We start from the raw sequence: 21,673 nt of genomic DNA, 5'->3' as shown, positions 1-21,673 counted from the left end.
TTAATTTTTTCCCCCATATGTTTTCATGTACGAAAAGACCCACAATGAACATTGTAAGCGGACTACTTAATTATTATAAGCAAATTATTTAAACAGCATTTGTATAGGAATTATTCTGTCCTGTGCTTTTTGATCCATATAAGCAGTTGATAACTGCAACCGTGATCACTATAAGCAGTTTCCACTGTATTTGCAAAAATAGCCTTTCATGAATTTTGGCCCCTGCCCCTCTAATGTCCTCTGCATGTCCCTAGATACAGTATGTTTGGCTATTTAGCTGCATGTCCACTGTATGAGTGCAGTATCAGTTCTTCATTTGTTCTTTGCACTGTGGGTAAATACACTGCAAGCTCCAAAAACTTGTATGTTTGAACATAATTAGCCAATAAATTTAATTCAGATTCTTAAACAGTAATTTAATGACAGCATGTGTTTTGAACTCTCAGTACAGGAGTTCCTAACTAACAAAGTGTGTGAACTCCTGCAGTTAGCACAGTTCAGTGGTTGTCCAACCTACTCACAGGGACTGTAGAGTCAGTGCTGGTTAGTTCTGGCAGAGCGTTGTTGGGGAAGGCTTTGTGGGGCAGCACAGGGCTGACGTCAGGCTTGGCCTCAGTGTTCTTGGTGAGGGTGTTGCTGGTGTCATTGTTGTGCTCATTGCTGTCCTCCACGGGCAGCTCTTCACAGTACCTGCACCATGGAGACGGACAGCAGCTGTAGGTCAAGGTTACCAGCTTGCTGCATACTGCCCGCACTGGGCTACACACATGCATGTGCAAGGGTGTGATGCAGGTGGTCATGGTATTGAGAGTTTTGGCTGTAATTTAAACATTTCCTCTGTTTTCGCGACTGATTTTCATGTAAGATGAACACAGAATATTTGGATCCCTGAAAAGTACCCAACTTACCTGTTCATCACTACATCACTCTTCAATGTTGAAGGCTTTCCTTATATGGTGTTTTATTTTTCACCCTGTGCAGGGTTGTAGAAAAGTACAAACCCACATAACCTCTGTTTTTATTTACAGAATATTTGATCAACCTTTTAGCCTACCATTAATTTTCATAATGTAAAGTCATAAAGCTTGATTTTTTGTGAACTTGCAGCTTGAAATTGAACTTAATTAAGAATTTAAAAGAAGAAGAAATAATTAATTTGAATTATTAAGTGGCACTTTCGTTCTTTAACTTTCTGCCAACAGTTTTCAGGTATATCACCATTTAAATGGTTATACATAAAGTTTACATAAGGGATAATGCCCAATGAGGTGTCCATTATCAGGATTTAATGGACAATGAGAGTCAATGCAGAGTCCATTAATTCCTGATTATAAACACCTCAAAGGGCATTATCCTGTTTATACCATGGTCACTTGCCAATGAAAAAAAGGCCATTAATTCATATTTTCATGCATTTTGTAATCAAAATCTAAAGTTTTTCATAAGCCATATTTCAGTTTCCCTGGTAACACTTGAAGGTTTGACTTCAATCCTACAATCATTACCATCCAATAAGGTTCTTATGCAATGGAAACATTGTTCACTACTCCAGTAAATAGGAAGTAGATACAACTTATATAATAAGTTGTGTCTACTTCTAGTCCACTCAGCTCATAGAACCCTTTAGCTCAGCTATGAGCCAGAAAGCTAACGTTATGCTCGCAAGATTCAAAGTCAACAAGACTAGCTGGCTATCCAGCCATGTCATTTTCCCCAAATCAATATCAAATTTTCACAAACAAATTATAGGCCATGAAGTAGTGAGTTGAACAGCATATAGGATGTGAGATGATCACTTTAAAGTATCAGTAAGTTCAGAGAAGCAGTGTTCTGCTTGCAGTTTGTGTGTTACAGTCGACTTCCATTGGTGTTCAGAGGATGAGGAACTGAAGGACTACACTCAGTGTTGTAAATAAGATATTCAGATTTTTTATTTCATTTACTTTTTATCTAATGTCGAGGTGTCAGCATGTCTTTTTAAATAATACTCCCGGTGTGAACTTGTGCCTTTTCTCCCTTTTCTTTTCAATTTCTCTTTCTTCAGCTGCATCTCAGTCATCAAAGTTGTCATATTTTCCAAATAGGTTAAAAGAAATATTGAAGTCACTCATTGTGATAATTAGATATTAGCCTGTTAATGTGTTGCAAGAAATTGTAAACAGAGGCTTTGTCTGCATCCCTGTTGCTATGGTTACTCATTTTAGCCAGCACATTAATTTAGAACAATGAACAGCCAGTGGCTGTGTTCGAAATCGCATACTAACATACTATTCATACTAAGTATGACATCAAATTGAGTATGTGGTGCATTCCAACTGCATAGTATATGGATTTTGTATACGTGAGAAATACCCGGATGTATACTACATTCAGAATCGAGTATTCACCCAGGCCATGGTATAAAGTTAATAATGACTTAATTGATTATAACTGTATTATTGTTCAGGTGAAAGTAAGGAAGAAAACCATCATGCCACACATGGAGACATTGTTATGGTACACAAACAAAAACATGGTACACACTACAAATATTTTTCACCATAAGTAAGGAAAGTGTATCATGAAATGGAACACATGATGAATGCACCTTGAGTGCTTTAAACTCACCCCATGGTGTTGAAGTCTTCATCAGGAGGGACGTAGTCCTCATCATCACTGGTCAGGCCAAGTTCATTACCATAACACTGATGGACAAAGTGCCATAGCTCTTTTGGACATAATGGCTAAGTCAGTGGAGAGAGGAAACCAGAGAAAAGCAGAGTGATCAAATGTGTGGTGGACAGAATAGGAGAGAAAAGAAAGATATAACAAGCATCAGAGGCTTATCATACCAGAACTTGGGTGGCAGATAAGAATTAGATATTTTAAACTAGTAATCTCAATTTATGATGAGAAATATAAGGCACCTGCCACTGTTATCTACATTCCAAAGGAGAAACTGCACTAAAGAAGCTAACAGAAGAGTTATTTTATGAAGACAAGAAGAAAAGATAAATGATCCTTGTTGGAAACATTAATATATCTGTTAAACTGTATGTTGTTGTTGTTGTCGTTGTTGTTTGCCAGTGTTTGTAAGCTAGCAAAGTAAATAGTCAGCCTAGCTCCCCTTGGAGTAAACAAGTGGTCACTATGGAAACCGGTAAGCAGCAGCTAAGCACAGCACGGTTCTCAGAGTGGGGAGCAGGGAGATTGGGTACCCTGCTAAATGTAAGGACAGCTAAGCAGAGGCACAAAGAGAAGACACACCCAACAAAAAGAAGGAGGAAGAAGAACAACTTCATATTCTTCACTGATTCCATCTACATCTGGAAAGATACTCTGCAGCAATTATGCATACGTATCCAGTATTGGCATCAGCTCAGGAGGCAGATTAAAGATCTGTAAAGATGAACACCTTGACAAGGATGACCCTCTGCTTATCATCACATACTACACCAAAGGAAAGGTCATGGTCCAAGGGAATGAAGCCAACCTGGTGTCATTCCCCTGTTGAAAGCCGAGGTGGACACCAAGAAGATCAATGTCCCCTCTGACAGTGAAGATGATGAGAGCCCAGTAGAGAAGCCCACCACCTTTTCCGTCCTTGCCCCTCCCACACCTGCCAGCTCCTCCAACCAGCTGAAGGAGAGTATGGCCCTGCTGGAGCTGGACTTTTCTGACCCAGGCCAGACTGACAAACAACACTTTGCAGCAGCTTTAAGAGGTGCTCCAGCAGCTCAAGACAGGCAACCAGGCCATGGCATCTGACCTCAGAGGATGTCTAGAGGCACTCAAACAGGAGAACAGCGTGCTCCGTGCTCAGTTAGCCAAAGTGAAGTATTATGCTGAAAACAGAGAAATGAGCTTCACCAGGCAAGTCCAACACCTGACAGACCAACTTTCATCAGTCCCCAAAATGACAAGTACAGAGACACAGACTCTCCGTGCCAGTGTCCAAAACCCCTGCCTTGTCTCTGTCCCCACCCTCTCTGCTTTGTCACCCAGCCAAACAACGCCTTGGCACCTCCTGATACATCTACATAGCCAGCTGCCAACAGCCAGCCTTGCCCATCCCAGCTTCCCTCCACTCAGCCTGAAGAGCAAGCCCCACAAGTGGCTACCATTGGCATCTGGACCGCGTCTACACAGAGAGAGGGTGAGGATATTTGCAAAGACCCTCAAAGACACAGCGCTGGGACGCAGTCCTTCCACCCCCTACTCTATTAAGAGTTTTAGAGGCCATTCCAGACCTCCTCCTCCATATCACCACTCCAGGATCAAATGCCCTGCTGTGAGGAGACACAACAGTTCAGCCTGGACCTTCCTCCCCTCACGCGCCCACTTCCTCCACTGCCATCTGTCCCTTGTCCCTCTCCCCACCCACAGCAGCAGAGCTATGCAGCAGTAGCTGCTAGGCTTGGGCAATATCAATGTATTACGGTATACCAGGGTATTTAGAAATCCCTAAGGAAAAAATACAGATGCTCCTCTAGACAATTACATGTTCACAAAAACCAAATATTCTTTTTGAATAGATAGGTTGCGCTCTCCATCACTTTCATCAAAACACCAAATGAAGGAATATCTTTTTGAGGAATGGTGTTCATCCCTCCAGAAGAGTTCCAGACACTTGTAGAATCAATGCCAAAGCTGCGGAACACCATTCTTCAAAAAGATATTCTCTCATTTGGTGTTTTGATGATGGTGGTGGAGAGTGCTGTCTAACACGTCAGACCAAAATCTCCCATAGGTGTTCAAATGGGTTGAGATCTGGTGACTGTGATGGCCATAGCATATAATTCACATCATTTTCAAACTCATCAAACCATTCAGTGACTCCTCCTGCCCTGTCAAGTGGGGCATCGTCACCCTGGAAGAAACCACACCCATCAGGATAGAAATGTTTCATCATAGGATAAAGGTGATGACTCAGAACAACTTTGTATCGATTTGCAGTGACTTTTCCCTCTAAGGGGACAAGTGGACCCAAACCATGCCAGCAAAATGCCCCCCACAGCATAACAGAGCCACCAGATTCCCTCATTGTAAGGGTCAAGCATTCAGACCTGGACCAGTTTTTCCTTTAATTTGTCACACAACTGTACTATGATGTAAGTTATACCCAAAAAGTATTTTTCCAGAAACAGGTGTTGGAAAAGGGGGGGTCGTCTTACAATCAGGGTCGCCTTTTAGTCAACCAATATGGTATTTAGGAACCAAATATTTCATAACATCTGAGGTTTAAAATATTTTTTTATGGTGGTTACTGCTAGAGTTAGAATGGCTTCACTAATTTGTGCGAAAAGGAAAAATCAATACCATGGCAGCTCTATACACAGCCCACACAGCATTGTAGGCTAGACAATGTCATACATGCTACAAAGTTGTTGTTTTTTTTTGTTCTTCACACAAATACCATCATATACCATATACCCCCTTGTCCCTCTCCCCACCCACAGCAGCTGAGCTATGCTGCAGTTGTAGCCCAGCCTACTGCCACAGTCCCTCCCTCCCTCTGCTACCTCTGAGCTGGGAGACATCCGGGAGAAGCTGCACACCCTTTGCACTTGGCATCTGTTCAGCTGGGAAGTACATACTCCGAACACTTTCCCACTTGAGTGACAGAACAACATGGAAATGTATTATTAGTTAGCAGTGCTAATAATAGCAATGGTAGTGGTCAGTAAAGTGGTAGTATTAATGAAAAAAGTGCATACCTCCATGGAATTTATGTCATTCTATTATTTAGTATTGTAAATGTATATATAGTTGTTGGTGTTTTCATATTTGTCTTACTATATGGGTTCATTTTGATTGTTTTTAATGCTGAAGAGTGGAAACCTTGAATTCATAAAATCTATCAAAGATGTTGATGTTTGTGTTGATAGAAACATGATGTCAAAATGATCTGCTCACTCACTGTCCTGCAAGATATAATGAAGTTATAGTGCCCTCTATAAAATTAAAAAACATACACAAGGGCAGATCATCTAGGGGGATCTTGGTGTGGTATAAAGGAGATCTCTGCTGTCAGATCTCACTAGTAAAACAAGGTAAATCAAACATTTGATTGAGGTTAGATCAAACCCTGGGCATAGCTGATACATAAGCGCTGGCTGCTGGCCAAACAGCTGACTACTCATTTAAATCCAGCTGGCTACTTTATTATATTTATTTTTGATTCTAATAAAATGGTTTTGACAAACAAGTTGCGATTCACTTTGTGTACATTTACGGACACTAGCCTCCGCTTCAAAACAATGCGAGCATAATGATAGAGAAACGTGCCTATCTGTCTATCAGTCCCGCTCCCACATGCTCTATATGAATGTGTGAGAGGTTGTGTTCTGCCAAGTAGAGAGCGGAGAGTTGTCTTCAGTGTTTGACAAATACTAGCACAATAATTGATGACAAAACACATTAAAAATTGCATTGATTGCACAGACAGATGACATCCTCATTAGATGGATTACTTTGGAAAACACCAGAAACACCAGTGGCACCAATTTAAAAAGTACACTGAAAGTGCACATTTTCTATATACACCAAACAGACATTGATGGGCTTAATGAATTAACAAATCAATGAATTATCTTTATTTACACTGCGCTTTTTACAACAGAGCCATCTCTAAGAAGCATTGCAAAAATGTGTAAAACAGGCAGTGTTGTCAAAATAATAGGCCTGTGTCATGTGAGGAAAATGTAGGCTGTGCCTTAGCCTCACACTCAGGGTGATAGTGAAGATGAAAATGAAGATTAAGATGACTAGAAGTTGAGCTGATTCAGTTTCACATGATTTAAGTCAAGTGATTCACATGTTTTGTTATTTTAGAGTTATTTTTTGCATAGGTTTATTTTATAAATAATTAAATTTAAAACCAATACATAGGCTAGATAATACATGGGAATAAAAACATGTTCCCCTTTAAAATAACCTTGTTTATTTTAGTTAAATAAGACTGCATTTATGTTTCTAGCTAAACAATACATTAACCATCATTGTGGCATGTCTTGATAAACCTCACAGTGTCAATAAATGAATAAAAAATAATAATAAGGTCTAATGATTCTTAATTTCAAAAGTTCTGATCAGTCGGAATAGGCATGGTGGGCTAAAACACACAAGAAACCTAATTTTCCTTTACAATACTTTGAACTACATGTTCTCAATCAGTTAGGCAAACTGATTAAAATATGTAATAAATAAGATCAGTGTATATGATGTAATAGTTGCATTAGAATGTGCCAGAGACCACCAAATTTGGGCTTTTACAGACAAAATGTTTCTCCAGGGGTGCATGCCCCTAGCTAGCTACTTTTTCCCACTTCCACTGGCTTGTTACTCCATATCCTTGTGGAAAGCCCTGCTGATAGGGATCTTTATCTCTGTGCTATTCATATACCTCCATTAGATTCCCCTTATTTTGAAGAAGACATTTTTGAGACTATCGCCTATTTCCAGGCCCAGGGAAATGTGCTTCTAACTGGAGATCTGAATGGATGAACCGGAACTGATCCTGATGTCATCGACCCACAGGGCAATAAGCATGTGTTTGGTCAGTCTCCCCTGTTCACCACACTAACCATCACCCATCGGAACAACCTTCAAATAAATCAAAGTGGCAGGAAGGTAGTGCATCTCTGTCGGGCCTTAGGCCTGTACATAGTTAACGGTAGGTTCAGAGGGGACTCTTTAGGGAAATTTACATACTCTTCAGCTCTTAAGTCTAGTGTAGTAGACTATGCAGTCACTGACATGGACCCCTCCACTATCTATGCATTCACTGTCAGACAGCGATCTCCCCTTTCAGACCACAACCAAATAACTTTGTTCTTTAAAGGTTAAGTGAGTGACACAAAAAGGGAACCCAGTAAGCTGTTTAAATTAAATCCTACTTACAGATGGGCCCCAGACAGTGGAGATGAATTCATCGTGGCCTTGAAATCACCTGATCTGATGAATGACATATCAGTATTTGACCAAAATCAATATGCCCCTATCATAGATGGTTTAAACAAGGCTATTGATGATATCAATATGATATTTCATAACGCAGCTATTAAAGCTGGCCTTATAAAACAAAAACAGAAGCTGGTTAAAAGACAAAAGGCTGACAAATGGTTTGATCAAGAATGCAAGACTATCAGAAAAGACCTGAGAAAAATAGCAAATGAAAAACATTGCCAATGAAACAAACTAGCCTTATGCATTTAAGCAAATATAAATGTACAATTAGGAACAAAAAACAAAATTATACCCACATGAAACTTGAAGATATTGAGAACTCCATTAATCAAAATCAGTTCTGGGATATGTGGAAAAAACTTGAACACAAAGGAACCACAAGTGTTACCCATCCAAAATGGTGACATCTGGAGAGCACATTTTGAAAATCTACAAAGACATACCAATAAATTTAATTAATTCAGATCAATGTATTATAAAAGAAAAACTCCAGATATTAAAATAAACAATTAAACACAGCCGAAACCCCCATGATTTCCCATTACTTGACAAGAATTGACCACACAGACAAAATCTCTCTGGTCAAGGAAAGCCTGTGATCCAGACACCCTTAAAATGAAATGCTCAAATGCAGAGTACAGTACTTTTGTCAGAGTACAGCTTGATTCATTTGGTGGAACTGGCATGTATACACCTGGTTCTACAATTAAGGTTGTGGAGTCTTTCGAAGTTAAAAAACCTATGGTGTCCTACCTGTTCTCTCAATGAAACATCTAAAAAAAAACATTCCATTAATATATTTCTCATATCTGAGAGAGTCTTTCATTTGAACAAGTATCAGCCCACTTTGACAAGCATGTTTCAGTTTGAACTCAATTAAACGTTGTAATTTGCGTGCACCTGCTGGTTTAAATCTCTGCACAAAGGCTCATTACATTCACTAATTTTGGACACAAAATTCTGTGGTACTCTTTTTAAAAATGTGTTCAAAAACATCTTGGGTGTGCTAATATCTGGAATTTAAACATGCAGTTTATCTACCTGATTATAATTCTACCACCCAGGAAGCAAGATGATGGCAGATCTAACACAATTCTGTTAAAGTAAATGTAATCAACATCAGCTCTATGGTTAAACAATGTCAATGTAGTGTTATGACCTGGCTCTTAGGCTATGACAAATAAGGGAAGTACAAAGAGTTCTACTCAAAATCAGTCAATTATATTTATTTTTGTAAGAAATTGCAATAAAATATTAATCTAATATGGGAAATGGTCAGTCAGTAGATCAGTGGTGTAGGTGAGTGGACGTGTGAATGCGTAGTGTTGTAAGGTGTAAACTAAAGTGCAACACAAACAAACAAACAAAAGAAAACGTGGTGCAAGGGGGAAAGACAGTGATGAAGTGAGAGAGCATGGAATGAGGATGGCTGATCCTAAATGCATTGTGGTTGGACTGGTCTGGTGCACCCAGTTGCACTAATACAGTCTCTTCCTACCGGGACCTGAAGGGAAAAACACACAATCACAGCAGCCCAGGGCAAGACAAAAACCTAAGGGCCATGGCACAGCCAGAGGGCTGTTACAGTAGTCAGTCTCACCTTTTCTAGGAGAGCATTCTGCCACAGTCTGAACATCATCATGTATGTCCGGTCCCTCGCCCCAAATGAGGTGAAAAAGTGCTGAGAGAGGAACAAAGTTAACAATAAGATGAAGGATGGATTCATGAGTCAAAAATACACTTTTTAAAGGACATTTGTATTCTAAATGGTTATCGTCATCAAAAGCAGTTTACGGTTCTCTATAATATTATAGGGCTAAATACATATTTAAGTGGTTTTGTTAAATGAAAATAAAATAGAGCCAATGACAAATTAATTAACTAACTAAACTAATGAATTAATTAAATGAAAATCAATCAAGATGTTTCCTCTGGATTTGACACATTTAAGTTTTTATGCTTTTAACAGGATGTGTCATTTCAGCCCATGTGCCAGGCACTCTGCTTTTTAATTCAATACTAAGCACCACATGATGCAGTATACTTAGAAGATTAACATTTAAATTAACTGCTCAGTTTATACAGTAGTGTACTGTATATGAAAGGCAGAGGTGTAGAGTTGTCTACCTTCTCATTGTCAGTGCACAACTGGATGGCGTTGGGGATGAGACGGGCTGTCTTTTCCTTAGTCATGGAGCAGATGTCCTTTAATCGAACCATGAGCTTGAAAGTTGAGAGAAAACGAGGTCACTTCAGGAGTTGATGATCTTTTACCATTTAAAATGCTCATGTGTGGGAAAGGAGCATTCATAGGATAAACAACATCAGTCACAAAGTCTGCTAGTATGTACAGTACTTTATATGAAAAGCAACTTAATAAGACTACAAGGGATACAGAGTAGGAATTTTCCAGTTACTGTCCTCACCAGGGTTTCCCATCGGAAGATGTTGCTATAGAAACAAATCCAGTTCTCTGAGAGGTAGAGGCGTCCCTGCAGAAGGATGTCCCGCTGCAGGGCACAGGAATAGTCTGGAAGAAGTTGAAGGTCAAGAACTGACAACTTTGTCTGGAAATGGTGTAAAATAGTGCTGTCACAAGTCCACAGCATTCCATAGCAAGAGACAATGTTAATTACAAAAAAGATCATGTGGAAAGGATAATAGCGGGACTGCCCTAAATGTGATCAACAATTTAGGAATATATTTCATATTTGCTCTGCTATTAAAATATATTTTCACTCTGAAGATGAGTGCGTGTGTATCAGTGTGGTGTAGACTCACCCACAATGAGGCGCTCAGTATCTGGCAGCTGCTTAAAAAGCTTCCTGAAGTCCTCATTGCGCTGCTTGTAGGTGGGACTCAATACCTGCAGAGGACGCACAATGACAGTAAACATTACTGTCATCATTTACTGTCATTGTAAGACAGTGTTTACATGCATACAAAACACACATTAAAAATCATTTTTCATGCTGGCCAGAGAAACTTTGCAAATGTAGATATTCTTATAGAAGAACAGAAATGATATGACCAACATTTTTTTTGGCTCTAAGGAGGACAATATTATGTTAGTTGGTCAGTCCACCACTCTGGTCCAGACAGAAATAACTCAATAACTGTTTGGTGGATTATCATGAAATTTTGCACTGGCATTAATGGTCCCCAGAGGACGTATCCAGCTGACTTTGTACTTGTCGTCCTCCAGAGGGTCATTTCAGAGTGAAACGTTTGGTTTATGGTCTTGTTGGACTTTTATAATCCTCTTGCTTTTTCCTGTAGTGCCATCATCCGATCAGATTCAGTGTGTCCAATACTTCTATTTATGACCTACCAGCAAAATGAGTGACATTCCCATCAAACTCTACTGTACTTAGTTTAGTGCTACTTTGTATGTATGCAAATATTAACACACTAACACACTAAAATACTGAATTTATTGATAAAAAATACTATAAATAATGATAGGAATGTCTCAGATTTCAGGCAAAAATGAACATTAAGAAATGATAGGTCCCATATAAACTGTAGTTTCAAGCAGAGTGAATGATCAATAAAAATGCCTTTGATAGACATTAAAAATGTGTTCTCAGCTAAAATAAAAACAGACATGAGGCAGAAATGAGTGCAAATAAAGTGTAGGGTAAACAGTTTCATATAAGTGAACTTGCACCTTTAGAGGAACATTGGAATGTCCTCCCCACACTGGGGAGTGAGCACACATAAAGGGGGGCAAATGAATGCTAATCATTCTGAGGATACCCTGAGTTTACATTCATCTTCACAATGATTTTCATTTATCCAATAGTTTGATGTATAAGTCATTGTGAACAGTTTGACGTCAGTGAACTTTGATGTGGTTAGAGGGTCCCCCGACCCCAGAGACCTGGGTTCACATCCTGAGTCCCGCATGTGGTTAGGTTTATACAACAAAAGCACTTCGGTTGGTTAGTGAGAGATCATGGTTTTGTTTAAATGTGAATAAACATGTTGAGCTTCGGGTCACTGCAGACTTTTTTCTGTATTAAAACAAGACCACGATCTTTCCCAAAACTTAACCAAGTGCTGCCTGTGCCCAAACATAATTATAAAGTTTAATATTGCTCTAGTTTCTACCAGCTGATATTGTCCTGCAAGATCAGATATATTGGTGGAACAAAAAGAACTACATTGTCTCTGAACGTTTCACTTATTCAGTATTAACATTTTTGTGGCTTGCTAAATACATTAATAAACAACATTTTTCTCATTATGTATGTTTTGCTGTTGTAATTTAGTTGCATATGAAGGTAATTTCTAGGCAACTGAGAGGGCTGGCATGGCTATATACAGTCTTCTCTAACAGGACCATGCTTTACTGTAACTATAAAGTCAAGTAACATTCACATTTCACATTTCACTCACTTTCTAAAAGACCTCTTTACCTTTCTACTATTCTCCTTTGTGTTTGTAATCATCGAAATGTTTCCATAAATAATGTCTGAAAATGGATTTCTTCAACAAGTCAGGTCAAAGCAAAGCCCAAACCTGCTGTTTCTGACAGTTAAACTGTACTTGTCTGTCAGGAGAGGACCAGGGGGCCATACAGGCAAACAGGCTGTCATACAGTAGCTACAAGCTAAAATATACAGATCTGTACGCTACATTCAGAATGTGAAACAAAGTTGAGTGTGAGTCACACACGTTTTAGACTACAGGTTGTTGATGCATTCTCAGCTGAGGATTCTAAATTGAAGTACATAGTCGATATTTTTCCCAGTAGTCACTAAACCAAACATTTGGCCACATTTAAACCCATTCTCTGAACTCCCAAACTAATTAGATAACTTGCATCAAATTATCTTGTCTTTTCAGCTGCACCTCTGATTTATAAATCAGATCCCTGTTGCTGTGTTGTGGTCCACTACACATATAAAGTGACTTACAGTAGGGACCTGCTCTGTGTCCCAGTCCCACTGCTGCCACTTGGCTGGCTGCTCCTCTCCACACCCCAAGCCATGCTTCCAGTTTGTTTCAGTCTCTGAGTCTAGGGCTGATAAATTCTCACTCTGCATCGCCATCCTCTTTCTTCTTTTTATCCGCCTTTTGTCTTGTCTCATGGGTTTGTCCTTGTGCCAACTTGTTTTATTTGCATCTGCCTTCCCTCCCTTCATTTTGTTTCAAAGTGTGAAAAGCAGTAATTCAGGTCATCACTTCACATGCACAAACACACTTCTGTCACACACTCAGGTAGTGCCTGGTGGGACAGCAGTATCAGGCCTGAGAGTACCAAATTAATATCTTCAAATGCCTGTCAGATCAGAGATTTGATATAAATACACACAAACAGCAAACGCTTTCTCTTAATGCAAAAGCCTGGAAAGGAACTTCTTTAGTTTTCCAGTCTGATATAACAAATATCCCAAAGGAACAGAGAAACTTTGAACAATTCATACACTTTTTAAAGTAAGTAAATTCCAAACAATGTTTGATGGTAAATCCACAGTCTCAGTGTGCTGTTTTGAGCTGTCATCATGCTGAGACACACACTGGTTTGTCCATGATGTTCTGCTGTATCTCACAAATTGTAGATTCTTTTCTTTAGATCACATCTCCAAGGAACAGCCTGATTTAAAGCAGCAGAAACACATCACTTTATGCAGAAGGTTCTCTATTTTGCATCAGTCCATCTACTCCATAACTCCACTCACGAGATTCCAGCACACACTCATGATATCCAACTGCCAGTCTTGTTAAGTAAAAGATCAGGTATGACTGGAGCAGTGTATGGCTACATAATTCCAAGATTCCTCTTCTGACTTTGTTCTGTGACAGCCTCAAGTGTTTGGAAATAGTCATAGAGGTGGGAGGAGCCAGTGTGAGTGTGTTTTTGTGGTCTACAGTGAGTGAAAGAGGAGAAAAAGGGCAGAGAGGGGGGGGGGTCCAAGGAAAGTCTGGGTTCACTAGAGTTCATCGGGAGAATGTGTGTTTGTGTGTGTGTGTGTGTTTGTGTGTGTGTGTGTGTGTATTTCTGTCTTTGCTAACATGTGCCCAGTGCATGTTAGGCCTCCTCCAAATGTGCAGTTGCACCACTCTCCTGCTATTTTGTCTTTTCTCTGAATCTTTCCTTTGTCCAGTCAGAAAGACAGACTCTGACCAACAGCATCCAAGACAACAGGAAGTGGAGGAACCAATCCACTTCCTGGAAAAGCTCAAGCGTGTATGTGTGTATATGTATGTTAGCTCTTGGAGGTTTGGAATGATATTTTACAATATGGTAAAATTAGTAGAAAAAAGATCACAGGTCAAGGGTTATTGTTGATCATTTTGATTGCTTGCCAAGAGGGCAGATGAGAGCGGTGTGTTGTAGAGTTCTGCACGGGCCTAAAACCAAGATCCAAACCCAGCCCGTATCTGCGCCTTTCAGACCTGACCCGGCTGAACCCGCACGGTGCTGGAGAATTTGAGACTGAGTCTGACTAGAGACTCTATTTTTTCTTTTTTCTTCTATAAAGATAAAGTTATATCCTTGTTTTCTCACACATAAAAAATAACTAAACTGATGAGAACAACAAACCAACACAGAATATGGTACGATGGCCAACCAGCACAAAACATATAACTTCTAGTAGCCAATTAGCCATAGTTTTAGCATGAATGCACACATTGCAACTAATAGCATGTACTACTATAGAATTGCAAAATAATTAGTTAGGCTTCCCAATATTGGCCGGATGAACGTTTTGCTGTTTCTTCTTTCTTTTTTTTTCTTCTTTTTAAAAGCACTTTGAACTGCTTTGTATGAGATGGTGCTATACAAATACATCTGATTTGAATTGAATTGAACTGAATTGAATTGAATTGGTAAATGCCCATACTAATAGAACTTCATACAGGCATAGACCTTGTGAGAAGGAATGTTTCCACTGTGGCACTAGAGAACATTCACTAATTATTTGTCATGTTGCTGTTTATCATGTGTAGACCACACCATGTAAATTTCTTGTAAATCAGATGACGTTTGTCACATAAGGCCAACTTCCTGTTGTCAGTAGGTGGCGCTATAACTAAGACTCAATATGGGCGTGTTGATGTCTTCAGGCCTGGACTCCAATCAAGCATATGAAACATTCTAACATTTGTAACGATTGTAAGATTATAAAAAGAGGACACCCACTGTTTTATATATGAACTCTCCCTGTGTTTCCATCTTACAGCAAGAATTTTCTTGGTTGCAGTCATGCCAGAAAAAGGATCAGTGTGTAGGATTTATGAGAACATTCAATGCCTTTAATTCCAATACATAAACATTGATTATGAAATATTGGTGATATTATTAGATTATGACACTGGCCTTCTTTACCAGATTTGTAAATTCTTTTATAATTCTTCAAGCACACACATCAATTTCTAAATACCTGACATTTTTAACAGTCTGTAATTCTGTGTTTAATTTAAGCTTTCTCATTGCATTTTCAGAGGTAAAAGGAATGATTTGTTTAAATTAATCTTGAGCACAGATATTAAACTACTAATATCATTAGAACATGGTGTAATAAGAACCTGGTCAGTAACAAATCATCAGCATACAGAGAAATGTTTTGATTAGTACCTTTAACCACAATCTGTTTCACCTCATCAGATGATCTTATTTTCCATTCTAAGATTCTAAAGGTTCTAAAGATATAGCAAACACTAAAGCAGAGACTGGGCAGCCTTAATACGTGTCATGCTCAGTGCAACCACTGATTGCCTGTTAGAAATATGACACTTTGGCTGTTGTATAACATAGTCAAGTTAAATAAATTCTCACCAAAGCCCACTTTTTTCATTGTGTTGATCAGATGAGGCCACTCCAGTCAATCAAAGGCTTTTTCAGACTTTCAAGACTTGGCAATTCCCTTTCAAACTTTTCCTCGTTATGTTAATAAAAATGTAATCCTGGTGACATTATGTCTCTTACCAAACATACATGTATTTGCTGTTGTAAATGAGTTGTACATAAACATAATTTCTATAAGAGACAGGGTTGACAAATAGCTTATACAAACCAAAGTTCATTTAAAATGTGAACCATGAATTAATTATTATTACCAATTATTATGTGGTAGTATAGTATATTTGGAAAATTAGGACATTTAGACTGGTCCCCACTTCCTCAAAGGGATGTTTGAGATTTGACTTTAATAAATATAGCAGTACAAGTGTGTGCATCTATGTGTGTGTGGTGTGTGCCAAATGGCTGATCTTCTGAGAAAAACTAGTTCTCTTCACAGTCACTGCAGATTCTTTCCATGAAGGAGACAAAAATTGAATATGTATATGTGGTCTGTGACAGGCTACTTTTGGGGACAAATTTCAGACTTCAGAACCCAGTTAACTGGGGACAAAAGTCATGTCCCCATATTAGGAAAAGGCTGATTTTTGAGTCAGTGGTTAAGGTTGGGGTAAGGGTTAGAGTTAGGCAAGTAGTGGTTATGGTTAGGGTTAGGGTAAGTCTCCAGGAATTGAATGTAAGCCTATGTAATGTGTGTGTGTGTGTGTGTGTGTATTTCTGATGTAAACAACTGCCCCCCATCTCTCCGCTTGCTTTCTTTCTCTTTCAATCTTTCAGTGTTTCACTTCCCTCTGTTGCTCTTTGTTCATCAGCCTTTTTATTCCAGCTCCTGTTTTTCTCTCTCACCCTCTCTTTTTCCTTTCGTCTTGGAAATCTTCTTCCACTAAATTCTACTATGGGATCAGATTTATGGGTATGGGTTTCATACCAGAGGTATGGAAGGTAAGGAAAGGGACTGATTATGTGACTGCAGATTCACAGTCTCAATCACGGTTTTGTGTATAAAATCCTATCGGGTAAGATTGAGATGGAGAGAATTCAGGCCTTTATTTGTTAAAATGCCTCACACAAGCAGAAGAAACTTCAAACCTACCATAAAAACTGTCCAAGTCATTCCCCAGGGCATTTGTATGAATTCTGTTGTTCTACTTGTTATTGTGTGATTGTTGCATAGCAGCAAACACGCTTTCTTCTTCTCACTCTTTATTATTTTTATTCCGTTGTTGTTCCTTTGGCACCTAACTCCCACACGCTTACAGCTAGAAATGTATGGAACCAGAACACTGCCTTTAAGTTGCATTGAAACACTTGTATTTTACTTGTATTGGAAAAAGTTGTATCGGCACTGAAAAACATTGCACTGAAAAATAAAATGCAGTCATTATAAAAAAATCAAGTTTTTAATAAAATATGGATGTATTATACTTGTTCATTTTTTAACCATGTACTATTATTTCATTTTGATATTTCTTGAATTCTGATGTGTTTTTCAGTGACAATCTTCTGATTTTTTTCTTTGTTTTACACTGACCCTGGTTTTTTACGCTGACAGTGTTTCTTACACTGGCAGTTTTTTTACACTGTTTTTTACACTGACAGTGTTTTTTCATGCTGACTGTTTTTTTACGCTGACTTTTTTCAGTGACAGTGTTTTTTTTAACTCTGACAGTTTTTTTTTTTACTCTGACTGTTTTTTCAGTGACTGTTTTTTTTTTTTACGCTGACAGTGTTTTATCAGTGACAAAATGCCTGTGGCTAGCTAAAAACATTAAATTTCAGCATGTTAAAGGATTATTTTAGCACCCTATGTGTGCCAGAGGCATTACTATAGACCCCACTGCTTTTCTTGGCAAGACACGCCCTGTGTAGCATTCAAGTGCTAGGATTGGCCAGGCACCCATGCTCGCACCGCTAGCTTGCTTTTTCCTAACTGTTTGTTCAGCATTAATTAATTCAGCATTAAAGCATTAATTCTGAAGGACAATGAGTTAAGAGTTTGAGTCAAGCATTATGTATGTATGTATATGTCAAGTATTATGTGTAGCTTGGAAAATAGCAACATAGGGCACTGAATTTTTCTTTCTTCCTTGTCAGATCTCTTTTCTTGGGACTGCTGCTGAAATAACTCAGGCATGAATGAATGACTGAATTTATTTGATGACACAAAACAAACAAGCAAAACAAGAAGACAGCAAGGGAAGACAACACAATCAACATATTAATAGCAGGAAGTGGGGTAGCTATGTCAACATGCTCATGTTTTCTTGGTTATAAAAAGCTAGAATTAAAATTGAATATGCTTCATGGTACTTTGAAACCATTTCTTTAAGGCCACTTTAAAACTTCTCTGTGGAACACTCAATTTCATATTTGGGGGGAGATTATTCCACTGTACTGCTGCACTGTAGAGAAATGTGTTTTTGCCTGTTAGGCTATTGAATCGAAAAGGTATGAAGTCTGTCAAGCTACCTCTTGTAAAGTAGCTATGATTGTCTCTTAGTAGTGAGAAATAATTAATTAAATACTATGGTATATTTTTAACAATTTTGTAAATGTGCAGCATCTTAATATAAATGGTTCTTTTTTCCACTGTCAACCATTTAAGCTTTTTAATATGTGTCACTGTGACGTGACATCACCCATTGGTTTGCGAACTGCCGTTTTGAAGCCTCGAGTTAAGTGATTTGACCATCGCCATCTTGGATTTGGCCGTCGCCATGTTTGATTTTTGGAGCCAGAAGTGACCATATTTGGACGAGAGGGTGGAGCTGACCATAGCACTAGCTGCTAGCTTGGTTAGCACGGTGCATTTACAATCTATGGTTAACAGTGGTAATGCTAATGCTGATGCTAATTTTCACTAGCAAAAAATAGACCTAAAACCGTTAAAACAAAATGTACCCACCAGATAAACTGATCCTCCGATTCATTGATGGGTCTTTTATTACAACCAAATGACCACAATGTTAGAATTAACTTAAGTGAATTGAAAACACAATTTTAGCAGCAGCTATGCCTATACGCAATGGTTACATTACGTAAGCAACGTTGTCGCTGTGGTAGCGACTTGTCAATCACAACGTAGCCACGCCCTAAAGCATATGCTGCTTTATCGTCTATTTTACTCTACATGGGACCATAATTTACAAAATGAACATCATGCTGTATTGAAGACGACTTGAAACTAGCAATTTAGACCATAAACTCATTAGGAAACAGTTTACTGAGGTAATAAATCAAGAGAGAAGTAGGGTCATTTTCTCATGGACTTCCATACAATCAGACTTCTCTTTGCAGCCAGTGGAGTCGCCCCCTGCTGGCCATTAGATAGAATGCAGGTTTCTTCATTTTTCAGCCCCAGAGGTTGCCTCTTGAGCATAATCAAAATGACTTTGAACTAGGGCTCCAGATAGTGTGTGAAGAATTGAGCAGTCCAGAAAGGTAGCTTCTCTGGATAAAAACTTAATTCTTAGAGTGTTCTCAACCAATGCTTTTACTTTATGATCTACCAATAAAAAAGAATCATCAGCATATAAAAAAAAGGTTGCATGAGGCGGCTGCTTTTAAGTCATTTATAATAAAAAGAAGAGAGACTCTACCCTGTGGCACCCCACATCCCATGATTCTTGATTCATTAATGTCAACCATTTGAGTACAATTTGATAGGTATGACTGGACCCAATTTAGGATCAGCCCACTAAAACCCATGGCTCTTAATTTCATTAATAAAACGCTGTGATCTATTGTATCAAATGCTTCCTGCAAATCCAGCATGGCCATACCACAAAATTTCCCTCCGATGTGCTATTTCAATCTATATCTAGACTGATATTTCTTGCTCTAGATTTTAAACTTTTGCTGTACCCCAATTCCTTAAGTCAATTCCAAAGCTTCCTTGGCTCTTTTCCACATTCTAAGATTTTCTCACTGAAAAAATCTTTCTAAGCCTGAGTGACCATTCTGTTTACCTCATTACTCAAACTTTTAAACTTTTGAAAGCTTGAGTGGTCTTTACTCTGCTTAAATTCCACACAACCAGCATTTTGTGGTCTGATGACCTTTAGTATGTCAGGGTCTATCCATGTTTCAAATCTCTGTTTAGTTCTTACTGTTTTCATTGGAGCCACCCTATTTAAAATATCTAGCAATGTCATTTTAAAAACACAGGTTTTCTAATCTTCTTTAAGGTAGATGATATTATGGTCACTCAAGCTATAACTTACTACTCCACTTTTAGAAATGTTATCTTTATTTGAAACAAGTCAAATCTATAATAGTTTCAGTGGTACAGGTAACATGTGTTGGTTCATGTATCAGCTGAGTTAGGCCAGACACTTGGCAGAAATTATCATATACTTTATATAAAGAAGAGTCCTTTTTTTAAAATGTCCATGTTCAAGTTGCCTAAAATAATAGCCTGAGAATTTGTGATATTCTTTGCACAGATGTCCTTAAGAAGTTAATAGAAATGATTTTGGTCGGGAGGCCTATACTCTGGCCAGTACTGGTTTGCTCTTAGGAAAAATTATATCCAACCATACAGTCTCTAATTCTTTGTGGTAAACGTCTGCTTGACAATTGGTATCAGTGTGCATCCTCACAAACACACAAACCATAAACCATAAAACTATAAAACCATGAATGCACTTCCACTTCCATGGCGTGGAAGTTATTTTATAGTCACATGTTCCATACACCCTCCAATCACATTAATGTCCACAACCTCTCTTTCTCAATGAGTGATCACCATATGAACGTTTGCTTCTAATTCTGTCTGCATACAAATACGCTGAGTTGTTGTATGCAGACTACTACACTGCTTCCTGTTTTCTGAAATGTAACTCTCTACAACTCCCCAGCCTCCTCTTGTATTAGTGTTTAGTTGTGAATTTTGAATGTTCCTTTTGTCGTGTGTTCATGTTCATGAAATGCTGTGTATATCAGGCTCTACCGGGGGGGTTGTGAGCTCAGGGACAGGTTATGTCAAGCTTGCTCAGATTTGTTCCACAGCATCACATGAGCAGAGACACACCGCCAAATTAAATTGTATATTGTTGCAATAAATGATTAAAAACCTTAATGTCCGTTTCCTGACTGAAATGTGGATTTTTATATTAGGGGCATTTACAACAAATTCTCCAAACCAAGCTCTGCTAGCACCACACTCATTCCAGATTCTGAACTAATATGTCAGTGTCCCACTATCAGCGACTGCTAACCATACCCTCTCAGTACAGACATAGCCTCTCACTGTGCTGTTCAGAGGGCAGGGTACTCTAATGCTTGTATAGAGGGTTCTATATGTTTCATGTACCGCCATGTAGCCTGGAGCAAGATTCTGACCTTGTACATTACTGCACTGTATCTCACAATCAGTAACAGTATAATTTAACGGCTTAAAGCGAGGTGACTAAGGATTAAAAGAGAGGCCAAAGAGAAGAACTGTAATAAAAAAACACCTCTCACATGCAGCACTGTTCTCAGGGAAACAGACACATTGTGGGAAACTGATCATTCCATCAGCAGCAGTTCATGACACCAGGACTGATTCACTGATCAGCTGGACAATGTCTCTTTTTGTCTGTTCCCCTGCTTTTCTGCTGAAGCTAAACACAAACAATGTGAACTATGACACTGGCTATGAAAGGAAGCCCGAGGAAATCTACACACTCACACACACACACACACACACACACACACACACACACACACACACACACACACACACACACACAATTACAGTATGGACTGTGACACATTCACATCCCAGAAATATGAACACAAATATTCACACACAGATTAGAGCTTCCCTCAATTCTTCCTTTCCAATGGGAATGTAAAAAATATAGAAATTTCTTTTTACTGGTAAAAAAGACAAATGAATTTATTGGTTGCAGTCAATCTGGAGTTGCT

General features: G+C 38.7%; 1 protein-coding gene across 1 annotated transcript in view; it reads right to left on the bottom strand.

Moving 5' to 3' along the window:
• The window catches only part of LOC137195115 (protein Aster-B-like), a 51,312-nt gene that overhangs the window by 17,792 nt on the left and 11,847 nt on the right, over positions 1–21,673 (bottom strand). The window contains exons 4-9 of the mRNA XM_067607192.1: positions 10,729–10,813; positions 10,374–10,477; positions 10,075–10,170; positions 9,548–9,628; positions 2,608–2,723; positions 522–690 (exon numbers count right to left, since the gene is read on the bottom strand). Coding sequence (XP_067463293.1) covers positions 522–690; positions 2,608–2,723; positions 9,548–9,628; positions 10,075–10,170; positions 10,374–10,477; positions 10,729–10,813 — 651 coding nt within the window. The remainder of the gene's footprint in view (positions 1–521; positions 691–2,607; positions 2,724–9,547; positions 9,629–10,074; positions 10,171–10,373; positions 10,478–10,728; positions 10,814–21,673) is intronic.

This window comes from Thunnus thynnus, chromosome 13, assembly GCF_963924715.1.
Source record: "Thunnus thynnus chromosome 13, fThuThy2.1, whole genome shotgun sequence".
Classification (NCBI taxonomy): domain Eukaryota; kingdom Metazoa; phylum Chordata; class Actinopteri; order Scombriformes; family Scombridae; genus Thunnus; species Thunnus thynnus.
This window is presented reverse-complemented; position numbering and strand designations above follow the sequence as displayed.